The sequence below is a fragment of the Pithys albifrons genome, chromosome 1, assembly GCF_047495875.1.
Source record: "Pithys albifrons albifrons isolate INPA30051 chromosome 1, PitAlb_v1, whole genome shotgun sequence".
Classification (NCBI taxonomy): Eukaryota; Metazoa; Chordata; class Aves; order Passeriformes; family Thamnophilidae; genus Pithys; species Pithys albifrons.
In genome coordinates this window covers 71,217,262-71,234,494 of record NC_092458.1, presented here as the reverse complement: position 1 = coordinate 71,234,494, position 17,233 = coordinate 71,217,262, and the positions used below count along the sequence as shown (strand labels likewise).

The following is a 17,233-nucleotide window of genomic DNA, read 5'->3' as shown; positions in this document are numbered from 1 at the left end:
TATCATTTCACACATCAGCCTTTCCAAAACAGAAAAGAGAGGTAGGAGGTGGACTTCATCAGAGCAAAGAAGGCATATAATCCCAGAAGGAATCATTCCAAATGACAAATGGAAGAATGAGATGTAAGACTGAAAAATTACAAAAAAAGAAAAACAAATATTTCACTTGTTTTAGACAGTAGAATAAATTGCCATTTTGGGTTAGGTTCTTAATTTCACATAAAGGCAATCTAATCCTGCCTAAATGCAGATTCTTGAGCAGCTTAGGCATTATCCCTGAAATGTCAACGTGCAAAAATTCAGTTCAGTATTTTAGTGGAGCGGGTTGCATGCTGCTGTGTTTGCCTGACACTTTACTAAATTAGATGGGCTTCTGTAACTGTGATTGTCTAAGATGCCATCTTGGGTGTCTAAGATGACAAGATTTTGCAGAGCTACATACCATCTATTGCCCCTGGAATACATGGCTGTTTGGGAGGAAAATACATTTCTTGTAGTGTGTCTGAACCAGGCACAGCAAAGATCAAGCTGGGAGTCATTGCTATGTGTGTGTGTGTGTGTGTGTGTGTGTGTGTGTGTGTGTGTGTGTGTGTGTGTGTCTCAGCTTTGCGAATGCAGATTTGAGAAGGGCTCTCCCCACGTGGGTGTGCCCTTCCAGCCTGTGCAGTGCATTTTTTAGGTGAGGCACAGCGTGCACAGAACTGGCCCCACCGTTTAAGTCCTGAGGTTCATCTGCCACGGCCGAGCAAGCTTGGACAGTGACAGTGAAGTCCTCAGGACTAGAACCTACAGCACCCAGCACTTCCGAGGAGGTCTCCCATCCAAGTACTAATCTGGGGCTGACCCTGCTTAGCTTCCGAGATCTGATGGGATCGGATGTCAGGGAGGCATTTAACTGCCATATGCTATGAGTACAGTATTACATAATAATACTAACATTTTTAGGGAGGAGATAGTTGGCAAAGAGGGGTGAGACAATGATGGGCCTACAGCCCAGGCAGATGTCGTTTACTGGTGTGGAACAGGGATGGCTTTAGAGTTGATAAGATGTGAGGAAAAGTATAAAAATATTTAATGGTTTTAAACTATTTATTGATTAAATACTCAGTCCTTGATTTTTATATTCTTTTATTTCCCAGGCTCGTCTTTGAAATTGTGCTGTAGGTATTTCTGGAAGATCAGGTCTGAGCAGTCAGGAGAAATTTTTCTTGTCCCAGCTGGGTGTTTCTTTTCTTCACTAACTACCTCTGTGAGCTCATTCTGCTGTGGAGTAATTTCACTTGCATCACCTCCACAGAGTCATTTTAATGCCTAATAAACAAAGTGGTTCTGTAAGTAGATATTTGTTTGTTTATTTGTATAGATCCATTCATGGATTCTGATTACTCAGCTGTTGCTTTTTTCCCAATGTTTATACTGATGTTTTTTCATATTTATCTGAAAACATCCTTATCAAACAAGGACGTCTTCTAGGAGGTTGTCATTTAAGACATGTCCTTCCCACCATGATGAAAAACCTATCTGGCTTGATCACATCTTAGATGAAGGAAAGTCATTGTTCTTTAGTAAGGGAGTATTCCACCTCCAGTACTGCTCTATCAAAAATAAGATAGCTTGCAGCAAAAAAACAATAGTTTGTATTTATTGAAACTTGCTCTGTGATAAAATAAGTAGCTGTATCAGCCTCCAGACCTATAGCCTAGGTAATTAAAACAGGAATGGATGACACCTTGGTCCAGACTGGTCCTTCTGTTCTCTTAGGTTCTTGGGTAGCACAGAAAGCATAGTTTCTCATCTCAGGCTGCCTGGGGTTGAGACTTGATTATTTTCATCTGCACTTCTCTAAATTTCTCTGTAAGCATGTGTGCACATTGTTCAGGAGTGCTGGGATCTCTGCAGCCCCTGGTAACCTACCCGCTCACCGGTGGTTGAGAAAAATCCATGCCAGGTCAAAAATGTCACAAGAAATGATTAGGTTGCAACATCTCAGATTTACAGCTTAGTGCAGTCATCTAGCTAAGACTGGAGTAGATTTGAAAGTTTGAGGTTGTTTGGCTCTTTTATTAATTCCCAGAATTTAGGCTTGCTTCACTCTGTCTGGGAAGAGCAGATTGAAGCTGCCAATGCACAAGTAGTAGAAACTCTCTGAAGGAAAGGTTCATGTTGCTGCTTTAACCACTCTGCTTTAACGATCCCGTCTCCTCAAAGTGTACCCATTTTTGATCACTTCTGACTACTAGTCAGATATCTTTGTGATGGACTGCATGCTGTCAGGGCCTCTGTATTCACTGGTAAATGAAAAAAACTGAGTGTCTTGGACATAAAATTCACCCACCTTCTTCCCAACAGACAATACAAATGCAGGCTGCCTCAGTAGCATTTAAGATATGACACTCAAAGGATCACAAATGAAGGTTTAAGGCTGTGCTTGAGGGATGTGAATTTATATACCACTGTCTTTCTACAATGACAAGCTTACAATGACAGACCACACTGTGGAAGCCTGAAAATATTTACAAACATATTTAGTTCAAGTGCAAATGCCGCAGGCAAATTGAGTTTGCTCACCTGTTAGGAATTTAATGAGCTGTGTAACTCATTAATGTGAGGTTCTTTCAGCCCAGATGTGCAAAGGACAGCAATCTGCTGTGCATCTAACCAGACAGCACATACTCGACACTTTGAAGACCTATGGGTGTTAGCCAGGGTGGTGATCCATGCAGGATCTAAGTATTATATACTGATCAAAGTCCACTTAAAATTTTACCCTATTCATATTCAGCAAACATCAGAGCTACTGATGCCCCATTACTGAGCCACATACTTCAAACCTCTGTTTCACATGCAAATACTTCTTGTATCTAAGTGCCACTTTTTCAGAATACTTAGAAAAGATCCCCAGGAATCACTTGTAATCACATCCCATGCAGAACTGCAAGAAATTGACCGATTTTAGCCTTATGAAGGTTCATTTGTCTAAGTTAACATTGTTTTGTTTTAATTGTTACTCAAAGGAGCAACTTGTCAAGTACAAACTATGTTCAGTTTATTTTAAGAAAAAGAGATGGTGAAAGTACAAGGGAGAAATGTGCAGTATTCAGGAGGGAACACACTCAGAGACACATGCAGACACAGAACACTAAGTCCCAGGGGCTGACTGGCCAGCCCAAAAAGTCCCTGGAGAGTCCAGATTCTTGGAGCAGGCAGCATCTTGCAGCTTCAGCTCAGCATGCATAGCAAAATAAATCCCTCTGGCAGCTGCTGGCTGTGCCTTTTACAGCTTCTGGACTGCCAGGCCTAGTCTCTGCTGGAAGGTTCTAGGGCCATCTGGATCCGTACCACAGGGCCACCCATCCATCCATATCCCAGACAAACTCATTTTGGGGCTGGGAGACATAATCTCCTGAGCAATGCAAGCAACCCCTCTTTTGACTTCACCCTGCTCTTGATCAGGTGAGGGACCAAGGTGCCCTTGATCTCACTCATCCACACTGTGGAACTGCAAGTTCTACCCAGGCCTACCAGGGAAATATACACTGGTGACCAAGTAACACATTGCAGTAACAAAACCAGATTCAGGCAATGAAAATACTCATCAAAACAAATTGCTCCACAGAGTTACAAGAGAAATGTGGTTTCAGACATGCCCCTAACCAGCCATGGGCAGTTAGGGTTTTAGCTGCTTTTGTGCCTGACACTAACAGAGGAAAACAGGGTGTGAGAAAAAAAATGACACCCATCTCCTCTCCCTGTCCTTTTCACTATCAAAGTGCTCATTCTGATCAGTATCCAAGTGCTGTTGACCTTCTGCCAGCAACAACCTACTTCCCAGCTCTCCCAGCCTGCTCTGCTGGGTTCTCAGGCTGCTGCAATTCTGTTTACCAGAAGTCCAAAGATTTCCTTTTATTTTACTGTAATGCTGAGGACACTTATTGTTTGTTATCCCATGTGGTTCTGAGACTTTAAAAGAAAACTGAGGAATCTATTGCTCAGCAGATTTATCATAACAAGCTGAAGATCCCAGGGGGGCAAAGAGATTTATCTGGCACAGGCATCCCTACTGATAGAACTGTTATATTATTGTGGGTTAAAGGCACTTTTGCTAAGGCCCAATACATACAGTTTGTTCCACTGGGAAAAAAGGAGTGTATGCCCATGTTACTTCCAGGCTCATGCCTTTTCTCTAGGCAGTTTAGATGGTTCTCTCTGGGGATATCTGCATTGCTAACTCCCCTTTTCCGTTCTGCCTCTTGCCCAGCCCATCATTAATTACCACCTGGCATTTGTCCCTCTGCGGGTTGGCCTGCCCAGCTCCCACCGCACCGGGCATCTTCCCTTCGGCTCCCTGCCCCTCTTCCAACCTGCCGATCTGGTTCCTCCACACCTACCCCGGTGTTTCCTTTCTGCTCCCACTCTTCTTTGTAAAAGTCACGCTTTAACAGCCTCTCACGATTTCCCGCGCCGGCATCCCCTTCTGCCGGCATCCCCCTCCTGCCGGCATCCCCCTTCTGCCGGCGTCCCTCTTCTGCCGGCACCCCCCTTCTGCCCGCATCCCCCTCCTGCCGGCGTCCCTCTTCTGCCGGCACCCCCCTTCTGCCCACATCCCCCTCCTGGCGGCATCCCCCTCCTGCTTGCACCGCCCTCCTGCCGGCACCCCCTGCTGCCGGCATCCCCTTTCTGCCGGCATCCCACTCCTGCCGGTCCACCGCTGTACTTGTTGTCGGCGCGGGGAGCGGGATTCCGGGCGCGGCTGCAGCCCCGAGGCACCGGGGCCGGCCCTCCCTTCGCTTCCCCGTGCGGCGGAGGGGGCCGGGCCGGGCTGGCCGCGCACATGACGGCGCGGCGGGAGGGCGGCCCCGGCGGGCGGCTCGGCCGCGCCACCGCCTCGCGGGCGGCAGAGGCGGCCCCAGCGCGCACGGGCGGCGGCACCGCCGGCGCGGCCGGAGCGGTGGGAGTGGTCGGGGCGGCGGGAGCGGTGGGAGCGGCCGGGGCAGCGGGGGCAGCGGAGGCGCAGAGCCGCGGCGGGAGCGGCACAGCGCGGTGCTGAAGGGACAGCGCCCGCCCCGCCCCGCCCCGCCCGGGCCGCCGGCAGGGAGCACGGCGCGGGGCCCCGGGAGCGGGCCGGGGGCACCCGGGAGCGGGCCGGGAGCACTCGGGAGCGGGCCAGGGACACTCGGGAACCGGCCCCCACCCGCTGCCGCCGGCCCCGTCCTGCCCCCGCGGGAGCGGCGCCCCGGGCCCCGCGCAGCCCCCGCCGCCGCCCGCCGCGCCGATGCCGGGCGTGGGGGCGATCGGGGCGCGGTGCAGGCACCGGCCGCGCAGGAGCCCCAGGAAGAGCCCCAAGGCGGAGCCGGGCCAGGCCGGGGCCGCCATGGACGCAGCGATCTGGATCTACCAGTTCCGGCTGATCGTGCTGGGAGACTCCACAGTGGGCAAGTCCTGCCTCTTGCACCGCTTCACCGAGGGCCGCTTCCCGGGGCCGCTGCACTCCGACCCCACCGTGGGGGTGGACTTCTTCTCCCGGCTGGTGGAGATCGAGCCCGGCAAGAGGGTCAAACTGCAGCTCTGGGACACGGCGGGGCAGGAGCGGTTCAGGTACGGGACGCGGCCCTCTCCCATCCCACCTGCCCCCGGGCACACCCTGCCTCCCTCCCGGCACCAGACCCTCACCTCCGACACGTCTTCCTACCCAGGGATCTTGCCTTGCCCCCCAGCACATCTCCCTGGACCCTCAGATTGCTGTGCCCCAAACAGTCCTCCACCCCATTGCCTGCCGGTGGTCCCAGCCCCGTGGCCCACCATCCCACTTGCCCCACTTCCCAGGAGCTTCTTTCCCTTCACACACACCAGGAAACAGCTGCCCTTCCCCTCCCGGCTCACACCAGAGGGTAACAAGTGGCCTCCTCCTGTTTCTTCTTCCCTTCCTCATCTTTCCCCTGAAGTCCTGGACCTAATGTAGCAATCCCTCCTCCACGTTTTTTCTCTTCTTTGCAGCAAGAGGCCCCTGCTTAACTCCACATTTCTTACTTTGTCATCACCTCCGAACTCATCCTCTGCCATTAACTCTCCCTCCCATGCAATTTGGAGAGACTGGGCCACCTCCCAGCTCCTCCCAGCATAGCAGCCCCGTGAAGCCGTGGCCAGGCAGCCAGCTACAGTCCTTTATTAGTGTTTTATCTTCCGTCTGCACCTGCTCTGCACTGGTGCTTGCCAGGAGTCTTCACTAATACCTCTACCATTTATTCTGTAGCTAAACTAGCTCAAATGCTGCACCGAGTGTTAAATCTTCTCCTTTCTCCCCTCTGTCACAAACAAGTAGCAAAACTACACTCTTTTCCTGCTCCAAAAGTCACAGTCGTTCCCCAGTTTACACCTGATACTGTCGCTCACTGACTCTTGTGTCGTATCTGTAGTGCTTGCTGCTGCGGGCAAGTTGTGTGTGGATTTTAGTTTGGACTTGTGGTTCAACAGATATGAATTTGTGTGGAAGGGGTAAATGCGTAGCCCATCTACGTGTACCTGACCCACACACTTGTTGTTACCAGGATGGTACCAGGAGGGTAGAAATGGGCCGCTTTGCTTGTCAGAATCAATTCTCCTGTTCCCTCTGTCTTCCGTCAGAACAGTTGTGCAGATTCCCACACCCAGCTGAAGAGCTGGGATTATTGCACTGTCTTACCGGAGAACTCCAAATTCTTTTTTTCCCACAACAATCATAACAATGAAAAAACAGTTTTCCTGGTCTTGCATGAGGCACAGTTTCATATATATTCTTGCAGGCAGCCCTCTGAAGGGTTAGCGAAGAAATTAACAGTGATAATAGCAAGCTCTTAGCCTTTTCCACCCTACTTATGCTTTCAAGACATATTGTAAAGTACTTGCAAATAAGTGACTAAGAATGTACAATCTCTTTATTTTTAATTTGCTGACAAATAGCCAGGATGGCCAATGACAAGACACACAACTGAAAGAAATGCAAATGCAGAGAATTTTGCATATGTTTAAAATCAAATGATGGCCATCCTTTAACCCCTGAATGCTCAGGGAATGCACACTGATGAGTCATGCAGTCAGTTGCTTTTAAATTTACCACTATTATACCTCTGTGGTTTTTTTAATACCCAGAAGATACAAACTGAAGAAGGTAGTTTGTAAATATTTGTGTTTGAGTTTCTTGTCAGTTGGTGTACCAAATACAGCATTTGTATAGTCTTTCACTCAAATGAATTGTAAGTATTTTACTAAGTTATACATCACAGATTAAAATGTTTCACATTCTGTTCTCTGCTAATGGAGAACTCTACAGATCACAAACAAAGATGTTTTTGGGGAAAAACTACTTATTCCAAGAAGTTACTTAATTCTGGGGAACTCCAAACAGTTTGCAGTTCTGATTTCCAGTTCTGCTCTGTCTCACTTGCACTGAAACTTAGAGGAGGTAAAACCTGTCTTTAAAGCTCCCAGGGGAGTTCCCTGCATGTGCACAGCAAACTACTGGCTGCATAATAACCCCCTTCTATTGGTCCCAGGCATTAGAGGCATTCCCAGCGGTAAAATAAGACGTGACTACTACCTGCTGTCACATTCTCTTGAGAGAGGTCACGTACCTTCTTGGAGCAGTTGTTTGGGAAAAAATTCTCACTTGTCTCTAGTTCACTGATGCTTCTGTATTTGAACTGGATTTCATGCATTGTTTTAGAAATCATGTGTTTGCATTACTTCTCAAACAAAGCAATTCTCACCACTTCCACAAGAAGGGTGAGTAAACTGCAAAAACTGGTGCTAAACAGTTCATTTCTTTGGAGCACAGATGGGGCAGTTACTGATTATATTTACTTTGACATCAGTAAGGCATCACAAAGCAGAATCTCCCATTGTGCAAGGTGCCACATGAACAACAACATGATCAGTAATTTTAACACCTTACTAGAACAAGAACCTACAGATTGCTTAGGTTCAGGTCTGTAATGCCGACTAACATAAATGAGAGATACACCCTCAGTTTATTTCTATCTTCAGATTAGTCTTTTAGAGCAATCTGCTGCTTTGGCTGTGTTTTACATCATCTACTTTGCTACGATTTTTGTTTGTTTATTTCATTTTCCTGTATGTAAATCCAACAACACATTTAAAAGATGAAACCTCCAATACTATAAAGTGCTGAGTAGTGGTGCTAAAGCTGAGAGTTCATTTCAATAGGGACAATATATGCTTCTATTTTATTAACCCACCTTTTAGTAGAGCATGATATTAGATATATTCTGCTTCTAACACATGGCTTGGAAAGAAAACACTATCCTTATTCTTTTTCAGTAAGCAATATGTAATTTCAAAATTAATACTATTACAATGTAGTCTTTAGTCATAGTATAAAAATAAGTGTTCAAAATTAGATCAAGATTTTAGTGAAAGTTTGGTTCATCTGGTAAAGATCACTATGATCGTAATGAGAAAGAAAGACTGTGACCGATTTAAAGTGTTCCTTAAGCCATAGTTTGCTGTAATTAAGACAAAGAATGATAGAATCATAAAATATCCTGAGTTGGAAGGGACCCACAAGGATCATCAAGTCCAACTCCTGGCCCTTCACAGGACATCCTCAAGAATCACACCATGTGCCTGAAAGCATTGCCCAAGTGCTTCTTGAACTCAAAACAGGCTTGGTGCCATGACTGCTTCCCTAAAGAGCACATTCTCAGTGCCCAACCACCCTCTGGGTGAAGAATCTTTTCCTGATATCTAACCTAAACCTCTCCTGACTCAGCTTAATGCCATTCCCTCGGATCCTGTCACTGACCAGAGTGAAGACATCAGCGTGTGCCCCTTCACTTCCCATCATAAGGAAGCTGAAGGTGAGGTCTTCCCTCAGTCTCCTCTTCTCCAAGCTGAACAAGCCAAGTGACCTCAGCCACTCCTTGTATGGCTTCCCCTCAAGGCCCTTGACCATCTTCGTGACCATCCTCTAATGGTTTTATATTCTTCTTGTATTGCAGCACCCAAAACTGCACACAATATTCAAAGTGAGTCCACACCAGTGCAGAGAAGAGCAGGACAATCCCCTGCCTCAACCGGCTGGCGATGCTGTGCCTGATGCCCCCTCGGGAGACCTATGGCCCCTCTGGGTGCCAGGGCACTGCTGACTCATATTCAGCTTGCATCAGCCAGGACCCCCAGGTCCCTTTCCATGGCACTGCTTTCCAGCATCTCATTCCTCAGTCTGTGCAAACATCCAGGGTTGCCCCTTCCCAGCAGAATCCAGCACTTGCCCTTGTTAAACTTCATGTGGTTGGTGATTGCTCAGTCCTCTAATTTGTCGAGGTCTCCCTTTAGGGCCTCTATGCCTTTGGGGGAGTCAACAGCCTCTCCCAGCTTAGTATCATCAGCAAACTTACTCAGTATATCTTATGTCCTAGTCACTTATGAAGATGTTGAAGAGCACAGGGCCTAAGACAGAGCCCTGTGAAACCCCCCTTGTGACAAATCACCAGCCTGATGTCACTCCATTCACCATTACCCTTTGTGCCTGTCCTGTGAGCCAGTTGCTCACCCACCATTTGATGTACTTATCCAGCACTCCCGTCACCAGGCTTTCAATGAAGACATAGGCCTGTAAAATCTGTAAAGCTGCAGGCCTTCTGAGCCTCTGTACTGTAGGCTCTGTGAACACTGACCTGGCTCTTGTGAAGCAGCACATGAGGCATCTGTGTGAAACACAGGCTCCTTCACTGTGCTAAAACAAAGTGCATCTGCATTTTCTGAGGAGCTTGAACCCATCTGAGTGTGCCCCTATGCTTTTGGGAAGCCCTCCCAAGCAAGACCCTTCTGGCCTTTTGCCTGGATCAATAGTTTGTTTTGAGCTAAGATCTGAGCTAGGAGAGGAAACTGGATTGTCCCCACTGAGTGGCTAACAGCCTGTGCAGAGCCAGAGCACTCAGGTCCCCATGGAACCTTTTCAGGAACCATGGTTAGATCTGCAGCTGAGTGTAGCAAAATTTAGATGTAGGTGTTATAGTTCTGACTAAGCTTTGGTGAAGGCACTTAAAAGTCCTAAAGTCTTTACTGCTAATATTAATAAGAAACAAAAATTGCTCTTGCAGTCAGTTTTAGAGAGAGAAAACCAAACAGACAAAAAAACCAAAAGCAGAGACCTACCAGACCATCATAGTCAGTGTTCTTCCATTCTTTCTGAGTGTGATAAAGGACATAAGTGAGTACATCCACTTCACACAGTTCAATACTTAATCTACTCTGATTGTCTTGTTTAAGTCAAACATTTTGCATCTGTAAGATGTTTCAGATACTGTTGAACAAGTTACCACATTCACATGCCCAGATGTTTTTCTCAGTTGATGAAGTAAACTTTCTGCTTCGAAATTTTGTGTTATTTGCCAGGAATAATTTCTTTTAAAATAAAACTGCAAGTATTAAGTCACCTTAATAGTAAAACTATTCAAATATTTGTAGTTCATATTTTTAACAAACACCATCCAGAGGGATCTGAACAGGCAGGATCAGTGGACGAAGGCCAACTATGTGAGGTTCAACAAGGCTAAGTGCTGGGTCCTGCACTTAAGTCACAACAACCCCAGGCAGCACTTCAGGCTGTGAGCAGAGTGGTTGAAAATCGACGTGGCAGAAAAGGACCTGGAGGTGCTGGTCAACAATGTCTGAACATGAGCCAGCAGTGTGCCCAGGCAGCCAAGAAGGCCAGTGGCATCCTGGCCTGTATCAGCAACAGTGTGACCATCAGGACCAGGGCAGTGATTGTCCCCCTGTACTTGGCACTGGTGAGGCTGCACCTCGAATGCTGTGCTCAGTTTTGGGTCCGTCAGTACAAGAAAGACATTGAGGTGCTGGAGTGTGACCAGAGAACGGCAACAGAGCTGGTGAAGGGTCTGGAGCACAAGTCCTATGAGGAGTGTCTGAGGGAAGTGGGATTGTTTGCCATGGAGAAAAGGAGACTCAAGGGAGACCTTCTTACGCTCTAGAACTACCTGAAAGAAGGTTGTAGCCAGGTGGAGGTTGGTCTCTTCTTTCAGGTGACAAGTGATAGAACAAGAGGAAATGGCCTTATGTTGCACCAAGGGAGGTTTAGATTGGTATTAAGAAAAATCTGTTCATGGAAAGTGTTGTTCTTTCTAGAACTACATGAATTATTTTAATGCACTCATTTGTGTTTGCAGACACTCTACAGGTAAAAAAAAGGTTAAGAAAAGCAGAAACAGATCCTTATGGCAACTTCATGTAATACTTCATAAAACGTGATACCCCTCATTTATGATCTTAAACAATTTTGCAAAACTGTGTGTCATTTTTCATTTCCAGGTTATTTGAATTAATCTGAGGGTGAGATCCTGTTGTCTCCACATTCAGAGAGGTACTGCATGGACTCTATTGCAGGGAAGATAGAAAAGATCTTTCTAAACATTAGGGCAAACAGGCCCTCCCCATTATCTAAATAAAACCATGTCAAATGCTGTTTGCTGTGGCTAAATGAATTTATATGCCAAGAAACCTAAGTCTTATCTAGCTGTGCACTTACCTATCTATAATATGATTACTGCTGCTAATTATACCTCCATCTTCAAATTGTTATAAAAAACACATGAAATACAATGAACTGAAAATTGGAGGAAGCTACTGTTATGGAAAGATATTTTACTGTGTACAGTTCATCCTGCTTCCAGGAGTTTTGAGGCTGCATGGTCTTCATAATCATGAGAAAAAATGTAATTAATTCTTGGCTAAGTTATGATTTCAGATAATGACTTTTACAGACTGTGCATCTCATTTCAGTTGGCGAATACTTACATACACACTAGCTGTACATTTATGCTTGTAACAAGTGGTCAGATCCACTCTTTAGTAGGGTGTCACTTCTTTTAAAATGCCTTTTCTCGCTTTCTCCATCCTCCCTATTGCTCATGATTAGAGACTTACAATAATTAGTTCTTATATCTTTCTTTCTGTCTAAGATTTTTTCTTATTCTAGAACACATTAAAAGTATTTTCAACTAGAGGAAGGATTTCCTACTTCCAAAATTCCTTCCAGTGAATGTTCTGGAACTTAGAGGGCTAAAAAGTGGAAAATATCTGTTGCCAGTCCTCTTACCAAAAATTAAAAAGTTGTAAATTATAAAGAGCCTTTGAACCTCTGTATGAGAGAGATGCTGGAGGCAAATGTGTTGCTCAGCAATGCTGGAATAAGTGTATGTTTGCCCAGATCAGTTGCTTTTGGACAGTTTTTTCAAGGAGTTTCCTTTCTCTGCCTGTTGACCTCTGCAAGCACAAAAAGCTATAATTATCTATATAAACCTTCTTTTAAAAAATGTGTTTCTGTAAGGAATACAAAAGGATATACCTGGAGCAAGTTTGGGCTCCAGGTTTCTTGAGATCTGCGTACATATTTAGTTTTGAAATAATTGATTAGAACAAAGCAAAGTGCATGTTTGTATGAAGCTGAAGGACTCAGACACCGAAGGCATGTATCTTTTATTCTGAACATGTTCCATGGTTTGCTAATAAAGAACACTTTGCAAAACAATTCAGCATTCAAAATTCACCCTAGAGATGTTGGATTCAGGAATGTTTAGAAAGTGACTTTTGAATGTAAGAAAAAAGAATTGTATCTAATAGATAAATTAATAAATTCCAACTAGCTTTAAAAAAAAAGTTATTTAATAAAACCTCTAAAAGATTAAAGATTAAAACACATTACCATGTGGAAAAGTAATCTGTTTACGAATAAAATGAAGATGCATTTTAATTTTCCTTTTTTTCCCCTTCATAGATCAATAACACGCTCTTATTATCGCAATTCTGTGGGTGGCTTACTGGTGTTCGACCTCACAAACCGGCGATCTTTTGAACATGTGAAAGACTGGCTAGAAGAAGCAAAAATGCACGTGCAGCCCTTTCAGATTGTGTTCCTGTTAGTAGGACACAAATGTGACTTGGTGTCACAGCGTGAGGTTACAAGAGAAGAAGCTGAAAAACTGTCATCTGACTGTGGTATGAAATATATAGAAACTTCAGCAAAAGATGCCACGAATGTTGAAGAGTCCTTTACAATTCTTACACGAGACATCTATGAACTTGTGAAAAATGGAGAAATCTCAATACAAGATGGATGGGAAGGTGTCAAGAGTGGCTTTGTTCCAAATGTTGTACATTCATCAGAAGAAGCTGTAAAGCCCAGAAGACAGTGCATCTGCTGAATTTGTAACATGCCAAAGAGCCCATGGGGTGTTCAGAAGATGATGCCAACCTAAATAACAGAATAATAATTTTGAAACAATATTAGATCATGACATAGCTGAGTCATAGAACAGTAATTTGGTTTTGTATCCTTCCATCTAGGTCATAATTTCTAAAAGTTTAAGTGCTTTTTTTCTTGACAGAATACATTAACTTTATGGGGTCTTCAGAAAAAGAAATTCTATATTGCTAAAGGGAAAACAAATGCTGTGGCAAGACACTGAGAAAGTGCAATAATCATCATCACAACATCCTTGCTTGGGCTTTGTATTTTGAATACTGTTTAAAATTCAAGACTTGATAGGTGAAGATCAGATGACCTCATTCCTTTTGTTCATCCTGCCTTTGCTTTGGACAGGAAAATATTATACCTTATACTTTTTTAATGTGATTCTTTACTCAAGTGCAGGGTTGCTAATAACTATTAAAATTTAGGATGCTGTAGAATTTGATAATAAAGGTAACTCTAAAGAAAGCAAACTAAAGATTGCTCCAATGGCAAACACTTTTGATATGACTATGAATACAAGCCTTACTATAGAAAAAGAATGTTTTAGAAAAGATTATTTATTTGTATACAAAAATGGGGAATAGAAACAATGAAATTTATTATTAAATATTTTCTGAATTGCCAATGAAACTAAACATAACATCACATATGATCCAGCTGTTATTGACTTGTATACCAAACAGATTTCCCAACCACTGGAGTTACATTTCAGTGGCTAGATCCTCAGCTGGGTAACTATCACAGTCACACTGATGCCTAAGGAATTGCGTTGATATACAGTAATTGCATATTAGCTTTAAAAAATGAATTTACTTCTAACTAGAAGTAAAAATACATTGAAAAGTGCTGCAACCCATGGGGACCCAGGCCTTAAAGTTGTATAGAGCAAAGACTGTTTTATTCTTAGCCAGCAAATGTTAAACTGTTGTCTAAAATAGGAAGGTTTTAAACAATCAAACTTTTATGAATAGAGCACTTGGAGAGGAAAAAATTTCTAAAACAATGCTTGGCTATGGAGAGCAAAGTTAGAGAACCCCTATTCTAAGAAAGCAACCCATAATAGCTTTTAATAACAACAATAATAGGAGAAATCCGTGAACGTGTAGCATTTTACTGAGCTTGAGGTCATCTTCCTAATCCTCTAATATAACACACTCTAGCTTTATGCAAACTAGGTCTAGCACTTAAATACCAAATAAATCTATTTCTATTTTATTGTAGTAGTAGTAGTATAAAAGATGACTTGATCATCAGAGTTGATAAGCATCTACAATTTATCTGGGCATATTCATAACCACCGAACATCAAGCCAGTTATCTTCATATACAGGTGTGCTATCATGTACAATTCTCCATTTTCAAGAGCAGGCAACAACTCTATCTAATCTAATTTTCTTCTTCAACAAACATATGGTTGGTTTTCCCTCAAGTTACTTTTAAGTTCTTTTACAATAATTTTTAAAATATTCTTTAGTATAGAAACAGGTTGTTTGGTTCCAGTTACTTTATATATATAGGGCCACTAAGATTATTGACTTCAGAGGAAACTGAAAGGTTAAGTTTTCCTATAGCCTGAGTCTTACTTGCACTAAGGTACAGTTATACTATTATGAAAGGATACAGAGGCCTTAATACACGGAATCAGCCTTAATTCATTAGCAATTAAAACAGTTAGTTAATTCTAGTCTCAGCATGCCACAGAGTAATTGCTGTGAGCCTGATTCTCTATTACACTACATGTATTAGTAATTGATAGCAAATCAACTTTAATTTGAGGGCATTTTAGGCCCTCTTTACAAAGTAAACATGCAGATGCCAAAAGGTAGTGCAGAACAAGGCTGTGTGCTTTTGACACTGATTCTCTTATGATACTAGGCCCATGTTGTGTATCTCAGATCTTCTCTTCATTGTTTAAGAGGACAGAATGGGCCAAGAAATAAATCAGTGGTTGGGGAGTCAACAGACCCAAAGTCTACCACTGGTTCATTGTGTGTTTCTGAGAAAGGCATTTATGTTTTCTGTGCCTCACCTTCTGTATCTCAGATACAGAGATGATTGTTCTTCCTCAAATTCACAAAGACTGCTGAGATTCAATCAGACTGTTGTGGAGTGTCAAGCATCATGGGATGTGGATATTGGTTTCATCTGACATACCCAAATTTAAAAACAAAATAAAAAATTAAAAGTATTAAAACGGCCTTACAAGTGCCAGGTATTGCTATTACTATGAATCTACATTTCATTACATTCAGATTAAAATCTTTTCTCTTAAATTTTTCTTCCTGAATACTCTGGAGGCAATGAGCTTTTCATTCTGTGTAAAAACAATTGGGTGTGTTGCAGGGAAAGGAGTGGGATAAGAGGGGAGTGGAGAGGAGGTGTGCACAGAGAAACAATCATCAGAACAGAGCCTTAATCTCTGTTGTCAATGTTGTACCTGTGGTGTTACATTTATTACACTGGGAATAGAGCTGTTAACCAGATTTGACTGTGTAAGGAACTGGTATTGTCAGCGCAACGAGAAGAGACGTTCACTGCATTTTAAAGTACTGTGCACATAGTTGTCTTATTTGTAATTTCTAAAAATGTAAATCAACATGTACTTTCATACATTGTCCGTCTTTATGATATATTAAACCACTACTGTACCCTCTCACTACACACTTGCAGTTAATACAAATGTCTGATAAATAGACAATTTGCTGAAATACGTAATTTTGTTTTCAGATGCTTTCCAGTAAGGTACGTAAGTAACAGCTTGAATAAGCTGTATAATGGGTTGTAGTTCAGTGCATGTATATTCTTTTTCCCCCAAGAAAGGGTGAATATTGATAACAGATTGAAGTTCCCATAGATTACAGAAATTTGATAAATCTTACTTGGTAGCCAAATTGAAAAGTAGAAAATATTTAATAAGGAAACACGAACTTTGCAAATTTAGGTTCGGTCAATACCAGTTAGGAAATGGAAGAAACTATTAAAGTACCTTGAAAAAGGTTTTATTTGGATTCACAGGCCTGGCAAATAAATGGTTAAAAAGTATTGGTTTGCACTCCTAAAATGTTTAAAGTTTTATTGTCTTCATTTTAAGTTTGATAAAGAAAAATAAATATCTTCCTCTACTCATTAAAATATTTTACACATGAATTCTTCAGATATTTTGACTTGCTTATAATTGTATCTGTCCTCTGTAAGAATCAGAAACTAGCCTCATATGTTAGGAATCAACCAAGGAAAAGATTTTGAGGTAACAAATGTTCATACTGCTTCTTTATGCCTTCAGTATGGAATAGACTTGCCAGTCAAACTTCAGGCTGGTGACTGTCCTGTGCTCACAGAAAATAAAACATGCTTGAGTGACCACCCAAGCACACTGTGCTGCCCTGTGCTGAGATCCTTTCTGCCTCAGGAAAACTGTTACTGTCATCCCTGTTGCCTAACTTAAAGCAAAGGTGTGTGGATGCACCATGATCACAGATATTTCAGTTTCAGCATTCCAGCTCCCTTGTAGAATACATGCCTCATTGCCTTCTTTGTACAGGATTAACATCCAGGGAAAGTGTTTTCCTCTCTCTGTAGACCTCAGCACACAACATCAGCTCCTTCCAGTCTCCAGCTTTGCTTTCAGTCAGAGGTGGAACAGCAATCTCAGCAGCTTTTATCACACCTTGGAGAGAAAGAAGGAAGGCTCAGGGTTTATTCTCTGCATGGGCATGGAACCATACTACAAACATGCTGACTGTTTAAGAAATCATTAAATATCAAAATGCAATTGTCAGTAGCAATCGCTTGCATTGTTCGTTTCTCAGAGTCTATAGACGATCTTTCAAATATATGAATGAAATTAAAATTCTAAAAGAAGAATCTTCAAAATAGAAATCTCCCTAAGAAGCCTAACAGATAAGACTGTACAACAAAATAAACAGATTAAAAAAAATAATAAAGTCAAGTGATCTATTATGTAGTT

At 43.1% G+C, this 17,233-nt stretch overlaps 1 protein-coding gene across 1 annotated transcript; it reads left to right on the top strand.

The window, feature by feature from the left end:
- Positions 1 to 4,854: 4,854 nt before the first annotated feature.
- Positions 4,855 to 16,413, top strand: RAB39A (RAB39A, member RAS oncogene family). Its single transcript, XM_071554794.1, has 2 exons — positions 4,855 to 5,595; positions 12,791 to 16,413. The coding sequence occupies exons 1-2, from the start codon at positions 5,273 to 5,275 to the stop codon at positions 13,215 to 13,217; spliced, it is 750 nt and encodes a 249-aa protein (XP_071410895.1). The 5' UTR covers positions 4,855 to 5,272; the 3' UTR covers positions 13,218 to 16,413.
- The last annotated feature ends 820 nt before the right edge of the window (positions 16,414 to 17,233 follow it).

Coding starts and splice junctions, on each gene's coding strand:
- RAB39A (XM_071554794.1), top strand. CDS start 5,273: ATGCCGGGCGTGGGGGCGATCGGGGCGCGGTGCAGGCACCGGCCGCGC. Junction 5,596..12,790: donor GCGGGGCAGGAGCGGTTCAG/GTACGGGACGCG, acceptor TCCCCTTCATAG/ATCAATAACACGCTCTTATT.